The 19,279-nt window shown below is 44.4% G+C and overlaps 4 protein-coding genes across 12 annotated transcripts in view; 1 reads left to right on the top strand and 3 right to left on the bottom strand.

Annotated features, from left to right (window-relative positions):
* The window catches only part of LOC109514594 (death-associated protein kinase 2), a 6,352-nt gene extending 1,794 nt beyond the window's left edge, over window positions 1–4,558 (bottom strand). The window contains exons 1-8 of one of the 3 annotated variants that reach the window (XM_019867846.1): window positions 4,448–4,558; window positions 2,085–2,245; window positions 1,727–1,948; window positions 1,441–1,579; window positions 1,240–1,369; window positions 439–487; window positions 301–327; window positions 59–211 (exon numbers count right to left, since the gene is read on the bottom strand). In XM_019867846.1, the coding sequence (XP_019723405.1) occupies window positions 59–211; window positions 301–327; window positions 439–487; window positions 1,240–1,369; window positions 1,441–1,579; window positions 1,727–1,948; window positions 2,085–2,146 (782 nt within the window). In that variant the 5' untranslated portion in view covers window positions 2,147–2,245; window positions 4,448–4,558. The remainder of the gene's footprint in view (window positions 1–58; window positions 212–300; window positions 328–438; window positions 488–1,239; window positions 1,370–1,440; window positions 1,580–1,726; window positions 1,949–2,084; window positions 2,246–4,447) is intronic. The other 2 variants (XM_019867847.1, XM_019867845.1) reach the window with 2 other exon arrangements.
* A 704-nt stretch (window positions 4,559–5,262) lies between these two features.
* Window positions 5,263–7,661, bottom strand: ssr2 (signal sequence receptor, beta). 2 transcript variants are annotated; one of them, XM_019867905.1, is made up of 6 exons: window positions 7,574–7,661; window positions 6,838–7,005; window positions 6,419–6,517; window positions 5,886–5,994; window positions 5,730–5,807; window positions 5,263–5,666 (listed from the first exon to the last, which is right to left on the bottom strand). In XM_019867905.1, exons 2-6 carry the CDS (start codon window positions 6,996–6,998, stop codon window positions 5,556–5,558), a joined length of 558 nt encoding a protein of 185 aa, XP_019723464.1. In that variant the 5' UTR covers window positions 6,999–7,005; window positions 7,574–7,661; the 3' UTR covers window positions 5,263–5,555. The 2 variants fall into 2 exon arrangements, with proteins under 2 accessions (XP_019723464.1, XP_019723465.1); XM_019867906.1 differs by lacking the exon at window positions 7,574–7,661 and adding an exon at window positions 7,480–7,499.
* A 917-nt stretch (window positions 7,662–8,578) lies between these two features.
* On the bottom strand, window positions 8,579–14,354 carry LOC109514610 (protein TMEPAI-like). Its single transcript, XM_019867880.1, has 4 exons — window positions 13,617–14,354; window positions 10,044–10,201; window positions 9,914–9,964; window positions 8,579–9,094 (listed from the first exon to the last, which is right to left on the bottom strand). The coding sequence occupies exons 1-4, from the start codon at window positions 13,792–13,794 to the stop codon at window positions 8,642–8,644; spliced, it is 840 nt and encodes a 279-aa protein (XP_019723439.1). The 5' UTR covers window positions 13,795–14,354; the 3' UTR covers window positions 8,579–8,641.
* A 145-nt stretch (window positions 14,355–14,499) lies between these two features.
* LOC109514580 (THAP domain-containing protein 7) lies at window positions 14,500–18,468 on the top strand. Of its 6 annotated transcripts, none has more exons than XM_019867816.1 (6): window positions 14,500–14,582; window positions 15,333–15,412; window positions 15,522–15,659; window positions 16,026–16,127; window positions 16,854–17,874; window positions 18,305–18,468. In XM_019867816.1, the coding sequence occupies exons 1-5, from the start codon at window positions 14,580–14,582 to the stop codon at window positions 17,842–17,844; spliced, it is 1,314 nt and encodes a 437-aa protein (XP_019723375.1). In that variant the 5' UTR covers window positions 14,500–14,579; the 3' UTR covers window positions 17,845–17,874; window positions 18,305–18,468. The 6 variants fall into 6 exon arrangements, with proteins under 6 accessions (XP_019723375.1, XP_019723377.1, XP_019723379.1 ...); XM_019867818.1 differs by having other exon boundaries at window positions 16,035–16,127; XM_019867820.1 differs by having other exon boundaries at window positions 14,528–14,582; window positions 16,064–16,127.
* Window positions 18,469–19,279: the final 811 nt, after the last annotated feature.

The raw sequence follows: 19,279 nt of genomic DNA on the forward strand, positions 1-19,279 counted from the left end.
TATTGAACATACTTATTGCAGCGTTGCAATAAGACGGTAGTCCACACGAGACACCTACTTGGGACTCCTGACCAGGAGTTTCTGGATGAAGTCTTTGGCTGTGGAGCTTGTGGTGCTGAAGCACTGCGGGTCAAACTCGTAGTCCACGGCCACGACGTTCCTCAGTGTATCTTCATCTGTGTTGCCCTGGAAGGGCGACATGCCACTCAATCTGTGGACACAGCGTATGGAAAAGACTGTAAAATCACAACCCAATCTGTTCGTTGATAGTCCACGCCATGCCAAAGGCTTCCAACTTACAGTATGTATGTAATGACGCCGATACTCCTGAAGGGGACAGAAAGAGTATAAAAAAAGCGGAAAGGCGAGTAAATCTGCTTCAAGAATCGTGCGGGACACACAGAGTGAGCAAGGCCAGGAAGCGTGCGGCATAATCACCACATATCGGTTGCCGTGGCCAGGGGTTCGCCGTTGATCACCTCCGGGGCTGGACGAGACGGGACAAAAACATTAGCACTACCTTCAATCATAACCTAAAAGCTATTATATTCATCCAAAAGAAATGAGAGGAAATTATGTTTTCTGTGCAGATGTGTACCCGCAGTTCACATTTTGCTGACGAGGAAAACAGTCACATACAGTAAACCGCCCTCCATCGTGGGTTTCGGGTCCACGGTGATGCATGTATATAACTTTTTTTTTTCTTTATGCAGGGTTTAATTTCATTATCGGCCAGTAGATGGTGGCAGACGGTAATGTTTGACACTAACTTTGAAAGAAGAGTGAAAACAAATTATTTTAAACTCAGTCTAGTTTGGAAGATTATTGAACCTGAACTGACTATTACATTGACCTGACCTTCATGCCTTCCTTTAGGCAAAATCTTTCTGCATACACAATGAGATTGCGTTTTAATCAAAATACAATTGTCATTTTAAATATCTGATACAAAATTCAACCACTTTCCTGTCCTTGCTGATGTTTGACCATTTCAAACTCTCGTGGAAGCCAAGTTGCTTCCACCTTGAGGAGCAAGCTAGTAACCCAATGAGAGTCACACCATTAAAAATGGATTAAACAAAGCCAGGTTGGATTCAGTGAAGTTTTACAAGTCACCGCTCATACTGGAGCTGACAATTTTGCATCAGGTTTTCAAAACGTGACAAGGGGTGTTTGTGTATCTAGTGCCATTTTGTGAACAAACGTTCACTCATCGTAAATAAAATGAGTGAGACTGACCGATGTACTGAGGGGTGCCGCTGGTGCTCTTGTACTCCTCCCCAGGTAGAAATTGGTGGGCGAGGCCAAAGTCAATGAGTTTGATGTTGGGATGCGGCGATTCTTTGTCCGATAACATGATGTTTTCTGGCTGAATGAATGCAGACATAATGACCTCAATACTCGCAGCTTGTTGTCCATCCACATCCTAAAAGTTGCTACCTTGAGGTCGAAGTGGCCGATGTTCTTGCTGTGCATGAAGCCCAGCCCATCCAGGATCTGCTTCATGAACTCGATGGCCTCGTCCTCCGTCAGTATCTCCTTCTCGGCGATGAAGTCAAACAGTTCGCCGCCGCTCACGCTGGGATTCATCCGTAAAAGGTGATGGAGACACACAGGATTTGCAGAACGGCACACGTAGGTACCGACTTTTCAGTCTGGAAAATTTGTTATGGTGCAGAGACGTACCACGTTCACATGTACCCTTCTAAACATCTGGTCAACTCACATCTCCAGGATGAGCACCACCTCCGCGCGACTCTCAAAGACATCCTTAAGGGCGATGATGTTGGGGTGCTGCAGGGCTTGGATCACCTCCACTTCCTGCTCCACGCGGCTCCGTTCCAGGCCCAGAAGGCTGCACGATGTCTTGCGTAGCTTCACGAACTTGCCTGCCCAGTACGTTCCCGTGGCCAGCTCTCGGACCCGACGGACTTCACCAAAATGGCCGCTGTGCAGGAGGAGAGAAGTTACAGGGAATGCCAAGCTTGAGGTACAGAAAAATACTCAAGGGATCCCACAAGGTTACGTTTGTGGGCCCCTTGTGTTTAGCTTTCACATCATTTTAAAATTGTCCGCATCCCTACCTTCCCAGTACCTCCCCAATCTCATAGAAGTCCTCCACATTCTCAGGCTTGAACATGGCCATGTCGATTCACTTCACACGGGTTCTTCCTTAATCTTTGTCCGTGGACAGGTAATTTATATTAAACCACAAATGGCACATGGTCTTCCGCTACGGCTGCACCTGAACAAAGACCAGCACCCAATAAGTTTATGACAAAGTTACAGGAAATGATCAACGTTGGTAATTGACAGATTCTTTTTCGATGCTAAAATGTGTTGTTGTTTTTTTATTGATACCCACTAGTTTTCACGTTTACTGAAAAGCTCAAATAAAATGGTATGGGAAAATTAGGGTTGTTTCCAGATTGAGAAGGTTACAATCTACTTTTTGACTTGCAATCCAGAGAAGAAAAATGTGTTGATTTGGATATCAAAAAAGAGAATTCACTTTGAAATCTCAATAAATTGACAAAGCCGGAAATTGCGTTGTACCAATGACGCCACCGATTAATTACACGTGAGGCGCAGCTATTATTTTTGTCACTTCTGATGCGGGATGGCAACACATTACTTTTGCTGTCGCTCCCCCTTGACTCCTTAGTCAGAGCGCAACCCGCCTCAAAGTATGAGGACATCAGTTGTGCTCAACTTCCACTTTTTGTCTGACTTAAGTGGTTGCGGCAAGCAGCTACAGTTAAACCATCCAAGCCGTATTCTATTAGTCCAGGATGTATTTGCACAGCACCAAAAAAAAAAAGACAGGATGATAATTTAACTCGGAATGACAGCACAGAGCCAGTATCCGTGTCAATGTTTTTAATGTAATGTTGTGTTATCCATGAATTTAGATTTACTTTCAAACATTTCTCATGTTTCTTTTTCTGTCTGGCATGTTCTGTTGAAATCCAGTAAATTAAGGAGTGGCCAGTCTCCAGCGAATGACGCAGACGTACCTACTCTGCAGTCATCTGAAAGCATACCGAGCATTCATTTCCTCTCATGCGTTAGTCACTGAATTGCTTTTGTTTTATTGCATCGACAAGTGAGTGACGACGCGTTCCAGAATACTGGGAAATTTCCCACACCTAAGGAACTCAGATTACAACTCCCGTTTTCACACTCGCGTCGCATTGGGCAGAATAACGCCGCCCACTTGACAATGGCGGTAGTTCGGCCTCCTGCGCGGCATGTAGCACCCCCGCTGTGAACCCGTCATACTATAATGAGCAGGCTGTCATTTTCACTGTCCTTCCAAATCATTATCATTAGTGCAGTGTTAAATCTTTTTGGGTATATTTTTGCGCTGATAACACGATAATTAATCATACTCACCCAATTCAAGATCCTCAACGATCAGGAAAAACTACAAATCTTCTGTGAGCCTGCGTATCCTGGTGAAAATGGATTTATTTTAGAGGTCCGTAACACCACCCACCAAAACTCACTCAGTACTGCTCCCTGGAACGTTTGACACCCATGTCACCAACTGATGCAAAATTGGGTGGACATAGCTACCGTCACGAGAGACACAAAAAGTTTCCTGGGCCCCTGCCCGAGATTGTACAGGAAGTCGGCCGGTTTGGTTTAAAGCAGCCCTTTGGGACGCTTTCTGAGGCTTTGCCAAACTCCTACTTGGAAATTTGTCCAAATGAGGCCCAAATGGAAGCAGGTATATGGGACAGATGGCTGATGCTTGAATGATGAACGGTTTTTTTTTTTTTTTTTTTGCCTAGGACACTTAATGTGGGCAGCAAACCATCAATTTGAGGATTTGCCGTTAAAAAGCGAGTGCAAGTACCGCTGGAAAGTTAGAAAAAGTTTTAGCTATTAACTTGTAATTGGCTGGACATTTTGATCATGATAGGATGCACCAAAAAACTTCAAGGACCAAGACAGGTAATTGAGATTGAACAGGAAGAGTTAAATCTTCGCGGATTCTTATGAAAAATGGGGCGTGAGGGCCAGTTCATCCTCTCGGATTGTATTATTTAAACACAAACCATTTCAGTGGTTTCAAAAATGTTTTGTTTTGGCATCAGCTGACATAAAAATATGAAGGATTTGTTTTTGTTTTTTTAGGAGAGTCTACGAACACGCAACCTTTGTGTCTTACGAGCTATATAATGCAAAACTGACGCTCTTTATGTTGTAAAACAGAAAAGACACGTTTAAAAGTGAAAATATTCCAAAATTTGTGCGTATTGTCTTATCATGTACGTAATGTACATATCAACCTGCTGTGACTTGTCGAGGAAATGGGCGCCATACAAATACCAGCACTTGTCTTTAAATGACAAGACAATGGAAGATCCAAAAATGTCACGTGCCGAACAGTTCGAAAGAGCACCGAGTGCTGGTACGCGGGGTCAGCGATCTTACTCACCCGGCGGGTGGTACGTTGCTCTCGGCTGGGCTCCCGTGTAAATGCTCCCCGAGTGTCAACAGTCAACCTCACGACGTTGGCTGGAGGCTGGGAATGCGGAAACGGCTCTCACTTCGCTGATGTCACGTCCGAATTACAGTCACAGCAGACGTCTTTTCGGTTTCGAACGGCGACGAGCAATCGCGACGCCTCCCACTCAGGGAGTAGTGAGGCCCCGCTGTCGTTTTTTTTTTTATTTCACTGGAAAGATTTCACCGATTAATGCGTCTTTTTTTGTGTGTCAAGTGCGCACGAACGAACGATGCACGCTTTCACAATAAAACCGGAACCGCTTCAAAAAAGAGCGCGGTTTGTCTTAGAGTGTGAAAAGGAAACGTTAACACATAAGAAGATATAATAGAATCGAATGTTAATTTGCTAAATTACATTTAGTTAATTCAGTTAAAATAGACAGCAAAGCGATCGTCAGTATAGGAACAACTTGACGCAAAACAACACACCAAGACGAGGGGTCATAATTTATAAAATGAAATGCGCTGGTGGTATCGAGTTTTAGGTCGGTTTTATAGTTAAAAACGCGATTGGAGAGCAATTTATTTAAAGCTGTTAGTGTGCAAAGGTACCCTGACATATAATTGTGGGTGGGGGGAATGAACACAAAGCAGGTGTAATGACCATCAGGGATTAAAAAAAACACACACAAAAAAAAATGTACAACTGGCTAAGTGGCTTTTCTAGTGAGTGCCACCCATGACCTGAAGGTTGATTTCTATTTAGTAATAAAGTACCCCAGTACACACACAAAACCACTCAGATCCAGGTTTATAAAAAAAAAAAAACACCTTGTTTTTATTGATACTGATGTCTAACAACTTCAGAACTGAGTTGAATATACAGTACAGTTACAAACAGTAGTAACCGGCACTGTAATTGTTCTCTCATTAAGAACTGATTTGTTGCATTCATGTAATCACTGGCTCACCATTCACCCCCCAATATGGGTTATTAAGCTTCTCAGACCTCCTGCGCCCACTGAAACCCTTACAGACCCTCCCGCCTCCAGTCTGAAACCCAAATAAAAACAATAATAAAGGTGTATTTTTTTTCCTCAGTTCTTCTTAGGTTTGGGCGAGTCATACTTCCTCTTGCTGGAGTACCAGAGGAGAAGTGGGATGCCGATGGAAGGGAGAGTCATCACACCGAAGGCAGCCCAGTCAAGCTAGAAAAACAAAACAGGTGAGCAGAGAGAGACAACAGAAGTGTAAATGCGCGTGTGGCTTACATAATGTGGGGAAAAGCGGCGGTCAAACTCCCTCTGAGCCAGAATGCCCCCCTGGCCGGGAGCGCTGGTGTAGCCCACCTAGAAGGCATACAAAGCACCTGTCACTTCAGCGTCAAATTTTACAGTCAATTTCCCTCAAATTTTAAATCTTTGTACCACGACTTGTCCACCCTCCTGAGCCAGGTAGCTGACAGAGGCCGAGGTGAAGTTAAAGTAGCCGGCCTTTAGTGGACGCAGCACAACAGTGTGAGACACGTTGCTGGCTCTGAACATCCCCAAAGTTAAGATTTCAACATCATTAACAGGGAACCCGTTCCAAGTCTACACACTTAATTGAATCTGAGACTTGTTTATGTGTTTTGGTGTTTCAAATGGGATAAGCTTTGGCTCACTCATGACTGTAATGAGGATAAGTGCTCAAGAAAATGGATGGAAGGATGGCTGTTGTTAAACTGATAGATATGAGGAAATCTAACCTTATCCTACAATAATACTCTCTCAACGGTGCTTTTGTACAGACACATCCAGTGGGTACAAAAAAACAAAGTTGACAGTTGGCGAAACGAGTGTCAGTGTGGATGAGACTGTAGCCAGCGACACGGAGGTGTGCTTGGTGAGCTGTCATCATAGATTTTACTACTTCAGCGTTAGCAACAATATCCAAAATAGACATTTGGTTTCAAGGATACGGTGCGATCCTGTCCCATTTCACATTCAGCATTCCTGAAACAATTCCAAAGTCCTCAGGTGGGAAAGAATCGTCCGACAGCTCCACCTCCAAAGCAGCACTAGAACACAAAGCACAATTTTTTTTTTTAAATAGGCACAGGGACGTTTAACATTCATACATACATACATAAGCTGAAATGAATAATCAGATAACGAGAATAAAACCTGCCTCAAAGCTTCGCAGTGGCCAATTTTCCTCGCTATCTAACGTCATGGACCACTCTGTGTCGATCTAAATTGGCATTTTGTCCGATTAATAAATAACTGATAGTCGGTAGATAACCGGTAGGAAAATCAATTCTAAAAATATTCAGTAGCTACAGCCTTAATTCAGTGTAGACACCATTGCTACATGCATCGTAGAAGGACACATTCCCACCTGGAGCCCACGTTGTAGATGTTGTATTGCAGGGTCAGGTCTCGGCCTTCCACGGCGTAGCGGTTGAGCAAGGACTTGGATGCCAGCAGACGGGCGCCCTCTTCTCCAGAGCCCAGGGCGAGCAGCGCCAGGACCAAAAAGGCGTGCAGCATCTTCATCATCTGGAATCTGGATCATCATCATCATTATCTTATCTTTCTTGGTAAGAGACAATCTCATACCATTTGTATACATTTGTGTCAAATTGTCGTTCTGAAGGTTACGGTCACACTTGATGTGCTATTGGCATGTAACCAGAGGTACAAAGGTAGTACTGCATATTAACATATATCATTAGAAAGGTTGTATAAGCACATACATGTAGAGATCAAGAATATGGAGAAGAGCTGTGCTAACAACGTGGCCGGCAAGAAAAGTAAAATGTAGTAAACACTTTAGGGTGGTCCAATATTATATTTGACTCCAATCCATGTCATTTATTTATTTTTAAATTTAAAAAAATCTTTGTCTAAAGTTCAGCTCACTAGCATCCGCTAGATTGACTCGGAGACGCTTACGTGGACGGGACCGCGCAAGACCATTTCCATTAAAAAACCATGATAGTTACACTAACAGCGCTATCAATTACCAAACCGTCCTTACAGTCACGTTGAAGCGTCTTGTTCTAAAGTGACAAGGTCGAGTTGAGAGCACAATTTGATGAGGAAAAGAAGAAAACGCAAGGACAGATTGTTACCTTCTGTAGCCTCTTTGCAGACCCGAGTAGCGAAGGAATTGCCGACGCGCATGCGCAGAACTCAAAAACTCCAGTTGGCATGACGTGTACCAGGAGGTGCTGCATGTAGCTCATCGTTTTTAGAGCGCTCTCTATCGTCTGGGAGGTGATACAGTTTCTTCTGTCGACTGCGTTTAAAATAAACTTGAATTTTTTTTTTCATTTAATATTTCAATACAAGGGTTAAATAATGATTTCATTTGTTGATTATCATTATGTCATTATATTGGTAGCAAGGTAGGAAAGGAGGAGGGAAGGTAGGAGGGAGGTTGGGAGTGAGGAGGTACTGTTCTTTATCTAGCTCGCTTGGTTTATTCATCACAAGGGAAATTCAAAGGGAAAATATTATTTTTCACAAAACATGACAATATAACAACAAGGATGTTTTTTTTGTCTGTCTGAATAAGAAATGACACTCCCATCACTTTCAGATTTTTATTGTAAACTGCTACACCTTATAAATACAAAATCTTTGTTAAATAACATGAAAATGTAAACAACGAGGATATTTTTTTTTCTCTCAAAATTCAGCGTTCTATTCTTGTAGCTTGAACTCAGGTCAGCACTGATAAAGTCAATCGCACCGACAAGAGTACATCGCTGTGCATGGCTTATATGGAGGAAGCGTCCTCCTCCTTCCTGTGTTTTGTTGATTCAGAGGCAAAAGTGCTTGAGATGGTGACATTAATGTCGCCGTTAGTGTTAAAGAAAAAAATGAAAATTGCCTCTGGGTCTATAACGTGATAAAAGTATACAATATGCGCAGCTCGGACTTAAGCAAAAAGCTTTAGCAGCTTGAAAAATCATAAAAAAGCAGAAGCATCCTCTGTGCAACTTCAGCTCACTTTTGCATTATGAAGCCCAGTACATTCTGTGAGTCATGACAGGGCACTGAGTCAAAAAGTATAGAGAAAGACAAGGAAAAGCTTACAAAAATAGACAAAAACACAAGAGATTTTTTTTTTTGCACCGCATAGAACATTTTTGATAACATTTAAGTATGACAAAGAAAGCGTTTGGTTGAGTCTCTCAGGTGACCGAGGAGTTATGAGGGACGGCCGCAGTGGAGGTTGTGTTTTCAATGGCGCTCCAGCTTGTTTGCAACCTTTTAGGACTCGGGAGAGGACTTTGACAATAGGAGTCTTTTATAGTCACACTATAGGAGGGCGGGGGGCTCTCGGACCTCTCTCCGCTGCTTCCCGACTCGCTTTTGGCTGCCGGTGGGCCGGTGCTCTGTCCGTAATTGTCCGTGAGGACGTTACGGTTGGGAGGGGCGCAAATGCAGGAGCACTTTAGCTCCGGATGTTGCTGGAAGCAGCGGGGAGTCTTGCGGCGCTCCTTTTCCTCTGCGTCGGGCAAGCAGATCATGGGGGGCAGGTTGACAGTCTCCTGCAGCATGTCGGGGTAGGTGGGCTGCAGGCGACACAGGTGGCGGTGCTGCGCGAAGACCGGTGTGATGTGGTTCTGGAGGCCACGGATCGGCTACAAAAAACAGGAGAAGAAACGATGAGACTCATCTCGGTGTTCTTTGTAATAACCTCGACGATGCCACAAGATGCCGCCAAAAATCCCTGTCCAAACAGGAAAGCCTTGGGGAAGTAGTTGATCTTGACTTTGGATGGATGGGAGAAGCTAAGTTTAGCCAGGGTTCTTTGCAGTGGCAGCTAGTCAGCCAATGGGGGCCATGGTCCTGCCCCGGTACACACGGTGGTCACCACATTACTTTCATTGAAGACAAATCACGAAATAAAAATAGTGATGGTAAAAGAAAAATATTTTGTCGACTCAGGAAAAATGCTATGCGGCCACAAAAGTGGTTTCTCTCACAGAAACAGATATCTTTACCAATTGACTTCCGTTAGAAGTTTGAGTTGCGCAATGGAAAGGACCACGGTGGGACGCAACATTACAGTGCCCGAGCTGCTCGTAAAAAAGAATAGTGATACAATTAGGTTGAGAAAGAATCAAGTAACGTTCACCGGTGACTGTGGCTCTCCTTTCCCACGTGTGAGGGAATTGTAGTAATTACCTCTAAGTGCACTGTTAAAAAAAAAAACAAACAAACAAAGCTAAAAACGATTGTTAAAAAAAGCAATGATATTGTGGCGGTGCAAACGATGAACCATGGGATGGGTGATTTGAAACATTGTTTTCTTGGGGAAAGGGTGTCAAATATTTGCATGTTTTCGCTTCCCGTGGCAGAGCTTCCTGTTAGACTTGCCACAGATCTGATCAGCCGGAAGGGGAAAGCCAACTCACTGTCCTGGAGAAAGAACAGAAAAGGCAAGAAGCATGACTCACCTGGCCTTGCCCATGTCGATTCAACATGCCGTTTTGCCAACCACTCGTGTCCTGACAGAAACACGTGGAGACTCGTTACAACAAGTTCACCACCAAACGGACGCCTAAGCGTCAGCCGCTCGCCACTTACCCGTCGCACCTCCTCCGTCGGGACTTCCTGAGCGTGGCCGAGCCTGCCGAGGAGGGACAGGGCGACCAGGCGGTAGTGGATGAGAAGGCACACGACCACGGCCACCATGACGCTCATCGCCAGCAGGATAAGTATTATCTGAACCAGCTCCAGTTCAGCTGCGGACATGCGAGACATTGCAAAGAAGGCGAGATGACCTTAGAAAACACAATCATGCCGTGGTCGTCACGGTAACTGAGCCGCAGCTTTCCCCGATAAAAATAATAAAAGTCAGGGCTTTCGAGCTCGTTTTGACTCCAAACTATTTATTAAGACATTAAAAAAAAAAAAAATCCTGCAAATTAATTCCCTGCCGACAACTTAAGTTGCAGTTACCTCTTTGATAACACAGTCAAAAAGTCACCATACTGAGGAAAGTTTACATCAAAATGGTCTCATTTCTACCATGATTCAGTTTCGCTAAGCAACATGAAATTTGGCAGCCATGTCAAGCATGCGCAGACACGCCAAAAAATGCCATCAAGCCATTCTTGAAAAGACTCGCAGGGACTGCCGTTTTGATTTGAGGTAGGCATTTTGCCCATTTTCAGTCCCCCTTCAAATCAAATTCATCCTCAAGATTTTGTGCAATTACACCAAGGCGGCTTTATGTCAGTTTCAATTTGCAACGTGGCATTTGGGCGGTATGTCTGTCATCATTAAACCCACAAAAATTCTCAGGAAACCATGCCAGATGTGACACGGGAAATCTGCCATTTTGGTCTGAGGCAGGAATTGATGGGGAATTTTTGCAATATCAATGTCACTCAAAGACTAAGTTGGCCCTGGAGGTCTCAGCCGATTGCTATCAAATTTGAACCTTATGTGCCGAACAGATGAGTGATGCTAGATTGTGAAGAACTTGACTTTTTGTCATGTCACATGACATGTCTATTTTGGTCCGAAGTGGCCCATTTTCGTGTCATTTTCGCCAGGTCCTTCCTTGGGTCCTTCAAGGATCCACTTGAGACTGAGAGTTTTTGCAAAACTCAGGCGCCGAATCCAGCTTTACTTTGTGCCATGAAATTTGGGAGGCGTGCGTATCAGGAGTATACCCACCAAAAAGTCCCAAGAAGCCACGGCCAAAAACACACAGAGAAAAGTCTGCCATTTTGGTTGGAATCAGCCATTCAAGCAGCCCCTGACTCGACTGTGTTGCTCACATTCTTGGCAAATCTCGATCAAGCATTACGCCTTGACAATCACGATGCACGTCTTGCCTTGACTGACATGCATAAATAGAACCCTCATGGGATGAAGCGATACTATTCGTCTTCCAGTGAATCCCTTGATCTGCTGTGATCATAACGGGGTTTTTTTTTTTTTTTTTGCTTCATTTGAAACGGGAGTCATTGCGTTGGAAAAGGAACAGGGGAGACGGGTGACGGTGGCGGAGGAGCGAGAGGGGGCGGTGATAGGAGCTGGATGAGCCATGTGGTCTGGGTTGTGGGGGTTCATTTATTGGACCATTTATTACCCAGACGCGTCTAGACACAATACACACACACACACACACACACACACACACACACATTGTTTAATCACGGGAGGGCCAGTCAAAGCGAAAGAAGGCAGGGCGCAGCAGATCAGACGCCATCTGGCTCATTAGCTATGTCCCTAATCCCAATCTAATATTCAAAAATGCCGAATGCAAATGTGACGCTGCTTCTGTGATCTTGCCTCTCTGACCTTGATTTAAATAAATGTCAACACTGCATGTTGATGAGATTTTTTTCAAGAGCTATAGTTCCAATAAAATTGGGGACGCTGTTACATATGCTTCAATAGAAAATTTGTCCATCTACTGTAGTGCCAACTTTGGGGCATTTTCATCTTTTGAAATTCCAATTTTTTTTTTTTTTTTTTTGTACATACAAGGGAAAACAACTCTCACAGTGTAGCATTCCACAAATTCTCTCATTCGATGCCAAATTATTCATCATTTAATTTCCGCGCAGCATTGGTTTTGTTTTGTTTTTGTCATTCATATAAAAAATAACTAGATAAATTAAAAAGAAATAATTAAACTAATGAATAAAAACATATTGGATTTCATTCGTGTCATGTTATGATCACGTTTTTGTATTATTATTGTGTAATTTGACCATGCAGGACATACAGCACGGTGCCTTCATTTCCCAGAATTCTTTTGGATCTTCGAGCCACAATATTCAATCGGACTCAAACAAAGTCAAACTACTCACTCAATTTATAACTTTATAGGTTCACGCATTAAAAATAAGAATGAAATGTCTGACTCTGAATTCGGTGACATGTATAGAGAAAAAGCCAAATGTCTCGTGCTGACTAAGCGCCGTGCAAACAAAGAGCCAGGCAAAGAAGACAAAAGAATCAGACACAGACCCTGGCTGACAGACCTTCACCTTTCACCCTTGACCCCCACCTGCCTACCCCCCAGCCTTGGGGAGGAGCGACCCCCAGACAGACAGACGGCTTTAACGAGGAGTCTGGTGCATCGCAAATCAAATCTGAACGTGAGTTTTTGTTGTTGTTGTTGTTGTTGTTTTGTTGAGCCCCCCCCCTGCCCCCACAGTCCGGTCTGGTTCTCACCACAACAAAAATCAGCATTGGTGCCTCTGCATGTTTCCTGTTAAAAAAAAAATCAGTCCAGCTGTGGCGCAGTTGGCGAATGGTGAATTGACGCTCAACAAAATCAGCATTGTTATGTGAGCAAATGCAGAATTGTTGATCCGTCTCTTGGAGAACGACACCACTCCGCTGCTATCCACCCACCCGTCCATCGATCCGTCTATTTGTAATGCAAACAAACTAACACCAAGTAAAACTACTCAGGCTATCTGCCTCGTGTTAATTTGTGACGTTATTGACGTGTCATTTGAGGAGTTGCTCAAGTGTCTTCAGGGACTGTATCCAGCCATATGGGTTACGTGTCACTTGAGTTGGCAATAAAACAAACAAGCTAACAAACTAGAAGCTGCTCTAAAAAGCCACAAATGCTTGCTGCATCGCATTTTTTCCTCACATAAATGACATGACATTTCCATACAGCTTTACCGATCACTTCATTAGTCACACCTATACATGAGCTACAGTATGAGGGAAATTCTGCTGTTATCCGCATAACAATGCAGATATTATCGGTCTACTGAATAAAAATACGTTGACTGACCCTGCGGCCCTCAACTAGTGCAGAGCCACACCGACCATTATAATGTTTTTGGATTTTTTTTTTGCATTATATCGTTCTATACGTTGCAGCCAACCATGACTAAAAGACACAAATTGCTGCAAATACACAGGAACGCCTGCAAACCATGCATCCTCCTTATACTGCCAACTCCAGAAAACAAACAGCAAAATCGTCATATCTATGAATGCATACAATGCAATCAGGCAGTAGAAGGTGCACTGCGATGTTGTGTCCAGGCTGGGATACACCTGCAAACATCATTCGGGCGTTCACATTCAAATAGACACATAAGCGTTCGACTCCGCCGTGAAAATGCAGACTATCTAAGAGTAAACAAAAAAAAAAGGAGGTAGGTGACTTACATATATCCATGCCCTGTGGCTGGGGTCTGTTGCAAAGGCAATGACCATTGGACTGTGTGGGGCTGGAGCTTCGCAAATGGGCCGCTGGGTTTCGCATGAGACGGCCGCCGGGACACCGGAGAACGCGTCGGTCCGAGGAGGACCCGCCGCCGCTGCAGGCAGCCCGGAGCCTCCGCATGCAGCCCTGGCTACATACGGATCCTGCCGACTCGGAGCCCCATTTCGACTTCCAGGAACCTCGCCATAGGATGGGGAAGAAAGAAAAATGCGCCGTCCGGTGCTTTGCATTCGTGTCAGACAACTGCGAGGCGTTGTGATTTACAGAACTGACCCACCCACCCCCCAACTTCGTGGGGGAGGACTGGATAGGGGACAATGGAAGGGAGGGCCGGCCAGACACATCCTCCAGACGGCCTCTGCATTAAAACACACACGCACACACACACACTCACGCGCGCGCACTCACTCCCCCATCCCTGACCGTGACCTGCAGAGCTCTATTACATACATGCGTGAGAATATGCACTCAGTGGCCACAATATTAGGTACACCAGGAGAACGTAAGACTGTAATATAGTTTGTCAACAAGAATGTCATTGCTTCTTATTACTTATGAACTCCGTCAAATTCAAACTAACATCTATTTGGAGAACTCAACAACGTATTTGTTTTGTGCCTGTAAGGCTACCGCACTGCTAATCTGTTTTTTTTTTTTTTGAGTGGGGGGGCAATACTTTATACGGATTTCGAAAATAATGTATAATGGTATTTTGAAAAATACGCCTCTATTGTGTTATCTTTTTTTTACGCTCGTGGTTTATTTGTAAAAGTTACTAGACAGCTAAATCTAACATTGCACATTGATAAAGTTTTACACACCAAAAAAAATGTGACGTCAGTAAAACCGGAAAAAGGTAGTCGGAAAACACAGCAGCCATCTTCCTGAGGTCAACTCTTCGGCGCATGGTAGTATACTTTAACAATAAACCAGCAAACTTTCAAATGTTAGTCATTTATTAGGAGTGAAGCAAAAAAACAAAAAACGCGTACGCCGTTCTGTCGCGTTCATGGCGCGTTGGCGAGATAGCTCGTTTCGTTCTATCGTGCTAATTGTTTGGTGTTCGCCTAAATTAGCATCAGAAAGTTCGCTCGACTACAGTTGGCAATGAGGTGAGAAACCCTACGTGATGGAAAAAATCACACTTAAGGTGTTTTTGCTTATTTTTGTAGTTCGGACTGAAATTCGAATCATGAGATGGTGGCCCTGTTAGCATTTAGCATATGGCAGCTACACGAAAAGTGCGCATGCGTGGCTGGAAAAAGTTCAGTTTTTTTTTATCCGGTGTCAGTGTGGTTTCCATCGGGTCGACTCATTGCTTCGGGGTTATGTCTGTTTACAGTGCATTTGTATTATTTAAGTGTCTAGTCACTCTATTTTTTTCATGATTGCAGTGCATCTTTTAAAAGTTATCAACTTATGGAAACAGTGAATTATAATAAAGCTGGTTATGTCATTTGATTTGTTCGCAATCTCTTCAAAATAATTTCTCGAGGTGTAGAAGCTAAGAAGACAATCATATTAAAATGCTTCCCCTTTTGTGATGTAGTTAAATAATGTTGAAAAAAAAGAAATATCTTGTAGTTTTGATAGACTCTTGACCTTGATACGATAATGATTTCAAAATGTTTTATTGTCACTTTGTTTTTCACATTCAGATGCCCAGACACTGTTCTGCCGGCGGCTGCAAATCGCGTGACAACCGTGAGACTCGGAATGCCGGCATCACCTTCCACAAGTAATATGAAAGGATTGTCCACACGGAAACATGTTTTTTCATTCCTGCCTAGCTGAGCTAAAGATTGACCGTTGATGATGTCATCAACTACCAATATTTGATGGCACAGGTTGCCCAAAGAAGCCTCTCGTCGAAACCTCTGGATCAGCAACTCTCGCCGCGCTGACTCCTGGGACCCTCGGACCAACTTTGTGTACTTTTGCTCCAAGCACTTCACGCCAGAGAGCTTTGAGATGGCCAGTTGCAGGTCAGTAAACACCAAGACCATATAACCCACCTCACTACTTGGTTATGGCTAATAAATACAGCATAGCATCGCCACACTTTAGAATAATATATGCAGTTTTTAAAGAGTTAAAGTGGAGTTGTTGTTTTTTTCCTCCCCCAACAAGCTGTCAGCTTCCCCGTAGCATAAACACGTATCCACGTAATTTAGCGGCGCAACTGCAAGTCAGTCTGCTGGAATTATCGACAATACTGGGCCATGAACTTTTTAAAGCATGTGCTAAGTGCTTTGCGGTCCAAATGGGCTCACACTAGTGAGCCGCTAAGATGAGATAACGAGTCACTACCTGCTTCTTTTTGTGTGTGTGTGTGCGTGCGTGCTTTGAAGTGGCATCAGGAGACTGAGGGAAGATGCCTTTCCCACAGTGTTTGGTTCCTCATCTGTGAGCAGTTACAAGTGGCCGGGGAAGGTCCTGAAACAAGAAGACAGGTGGGATGGGGGACGGCTTATGGAGAATTATCTTCCTGATTTCTTTTAATACAAATAGTTGGGGTCTGAAGTGCCAAAGTTCACTACCAAGTAAGTAGTCACGACCAAGTAGTGACTTACAAGTTTATTCATTCTCTGACCATGCTTGTTACTCAAAACACTCACATCTCAAGTCATGTTTCCACATTGGAATTCAATGCTAAGACAAAAAAAACGTTTTTTTTTTTTTTTTAATTATTGAAAAAGAAAAATAGCCTTCCAGTATATTGTATTTAATACGAATATACAGTTAAACAATGAAATGGGATATAAAGAAAGAAATAGTATCATGGTTTCATGCGTTCATTGCTTGGCTCCTTCCGGTGTGCATGCTTTTGCCACAAGGGGGCAGTATAACATATAATATAAAATACATACGCACAACTGTACTTGAAGGTTACAACTGCTAAGTGAGCTGCCATGATATTAGTCAATTTTCAGAGGGGATAAATAACATATGCCTGGCTGTGAATATTGTTAGGCCTTTCAACATTTTGTGTTTAAAATAAAAAGTACGTTTGTTATGTACATTTGAGCTTGGAAGTCACGACAAAAAAAAAAAAAAAATTCGGCTGAGTGACCGCTCCTATTAAAGAGAGTGCAAGTCGAGGTACTACTGTACAACGATGGGTGCTGCTACCAACCATGCTGATTTGCTGAGATCGCTGTGTCTGTTTAACTGTGCAGAAACGGACACGTTTCAAGCAAGCAGGGCACTGCCAAGTGTCAAACTCCAGATGGATCACTGGTTGAGTCGTCGCTTGAAGCCGAGGAGACCAGCGAGGAGCAAGCCGGATCTTGTCTCGAGACAGCAGAAGGTAGGGGGCGCCGCTCGCCCGAAAAGAGGACCTCTTCACCTCCACCGACGTCGCCACCTCGCTCCGTTTCGCCATCGCGCTACATGCGGCGCCTGCCCCCACGCCCGGGTTTCTACCTGCCCAAGGAGCACAGCTACGCCCAGCTCTGCCCCCTGCTGTGGCGGAGGCGCTATGACAAGGCCGTGGACTATTTGGAGAAGACCCTGCGGCAGCTGCACGCCGCCCGGCGCCGGGAGAATCGGCTGCGGGGCTCCCTGCTGAGGCTGCGCGACAGACAGCAGAAGATGCAACAGAGCAGAGATGACGCCGCGAGCAGGGCCTGCTGCCGTCCTCGAGGAAGCGATGCAGAGAAGTACTGCCGCTATTGCGGGAGAGGCGACACCAAGTTGGAAACGGACAAAGATCCAGTCCTCCATCAGGACTCGGTGACGACTCCTGAGAAAGACTTCACCGAACAACTTGACTCAAAGGGGCCAAATTCTCAAAGTTTCCCACTTGCATTCCAAGCCGCCCGACGCTTGCCCGACTGCCTTTGTGAGTTTGAAGCTGAGTCTCAAAGTCAGGACCCGCAACAGTCGTCGCTGTGGGTGCAAAGTGACGCCGAGGCGCAGTTTATTCTGGTCCCCGCTGGCTGCGAAAACCCGCTCCAGGACTATCTGACCATGGAGGACCTCGTCAGCCGAACCGTCCCGGTGCCCGCGCCGGACTCTGGGAGCGTAGGCGGTTCAACTGGAAGAGGAGGCCAGCAGCGTCCAGGCCTTGACGCCCCGCTGGAAGAACGGAGTGACGACGTGAGGGAGAAACTGAAAGAACACCTGGAGGGCTTTCACCTGCAGCTGAGCAACGAATTTGCCGACTGACAAACTGACAAGTGATTGTGCTCAACAGACTCAACTCAAATATATTTATAGAGCACTTTCAAACAGCCATCGCTGCACGCAAAGTGCTGTACATGGAGCAACTAACATATACAACAGTAAAGCACAGAAAAGCAAAACAACAAATCAGTATCAAAGACGGTAGAGAGCACCAAACAGTATAACTAAGATCATAATTTGGGACATGCTGAGCCAAATGCCAAAGAATACAAGGGAGTTTTGAGGCGGGTTTTAAAGATGAGCAGCGAGGAGGCTTGCCGAATGTTCAGTGGGAGGTCATTCCAGAGAGAGGGACCAGCAACGGAAAAGGCTCGATGCCCTCTGGGCTTCAGTTTAGTTCTTGGTACTTCTAATAATGTTTGGTCCGCAGACCTGAGGCGCCGGGCAGGTGTGTAGGGGCGGATAAGCTCAGAGAGGTAAGGTGGCGCGAGATCATTTAGGTGAGTGTAAATGTGTTCATGACGGTATTTAAAAAAAGAAAATTCAAACCAGAATGACATATTGTCACTTTAGGACGGTGGTCGGCAACCCGCGGCTCGAGAGCAGCATGCGGCTCTTTTGCGCCGCCCTCGTGGCTCCCTGGAGTTTTTTCAAAAATGTTTGAAAGTGGAAAAAGATGAGGCAGTGAAATATGTTTTTTGTTTAAAGATGGTTTCTGTACGAGGACAAACATTCTTCACGTTTTCCAATGCTGTAAAAGTGTTTGGAATAAATATTAAATGTGAAGATTTCTGTCAACGAAAATTTGCGTCATATCTGGCGACACACGTTTCTATGCGCAGGCGGGATGCCAGGCGAGTGGCTGTTGTAAAAACAAAAACCGACGGCTGTGCGATGCGCCATGGATGGAAAGGGAAAAATAGAAAAATAAATGTGGAGAACAGAGCATTCAATGTTTTTTGGACTGAATCATTTGCATTCATTGCCAATGTGGAAGGATTGCCTGAATGTCTGCTCGGTAGCGAGATGTTGAGAAACTAAAAATGCCTTACTATACATGGTCGTTTTTATGGGTTAAAAATTACTTCACATACGTGGTCGTTTTTTCGCGCGAAAAACGCCTTACTATACATGGTCGTCTTTTTGGGCTAAAAATGCCTTCCTATACTTGGTCTTTTTTTCGGGCTAAAAACGCCTTACGATACATGGTCGTTTTTTTCGAACGAAAAACGCCTTACAATTCATGGTCGTTTTTTCAGCTAAAAATGCCTTACTATAGATGGTCGTTTTTTTCGGCTAAAAACGCCTTACTATACATGGTCGTTTTTTCGGGCTAAAAACGCCTTACTATACATGGTCGTTTTTTCAGCTAAAAACGCCTTACTATACATGGTCGTTTTTTCGGGCTAAAAACGCCTTACTATACATGGTCGTTATTTTTCAGCTAAAAACGCCTTACTATACATGGTCGTTTTTT

The sequence above is a fragment of the Hippocampus comes genome, unplaced genomic scaffold (assembly GCF_001891065.2).
Source record: "Hippocampus comes isolate QL1 unplaced genomic scaffold, H_comes_QL1_v1.1 scaffold207, whole genome shotgun sequence".
Lineage (NCBI taxonomy): Eukaryota > Metazoa > Chordata > Actinopteri > Syngnathiformes > Syngnathidae > Hippocampus > Hippocampus comes.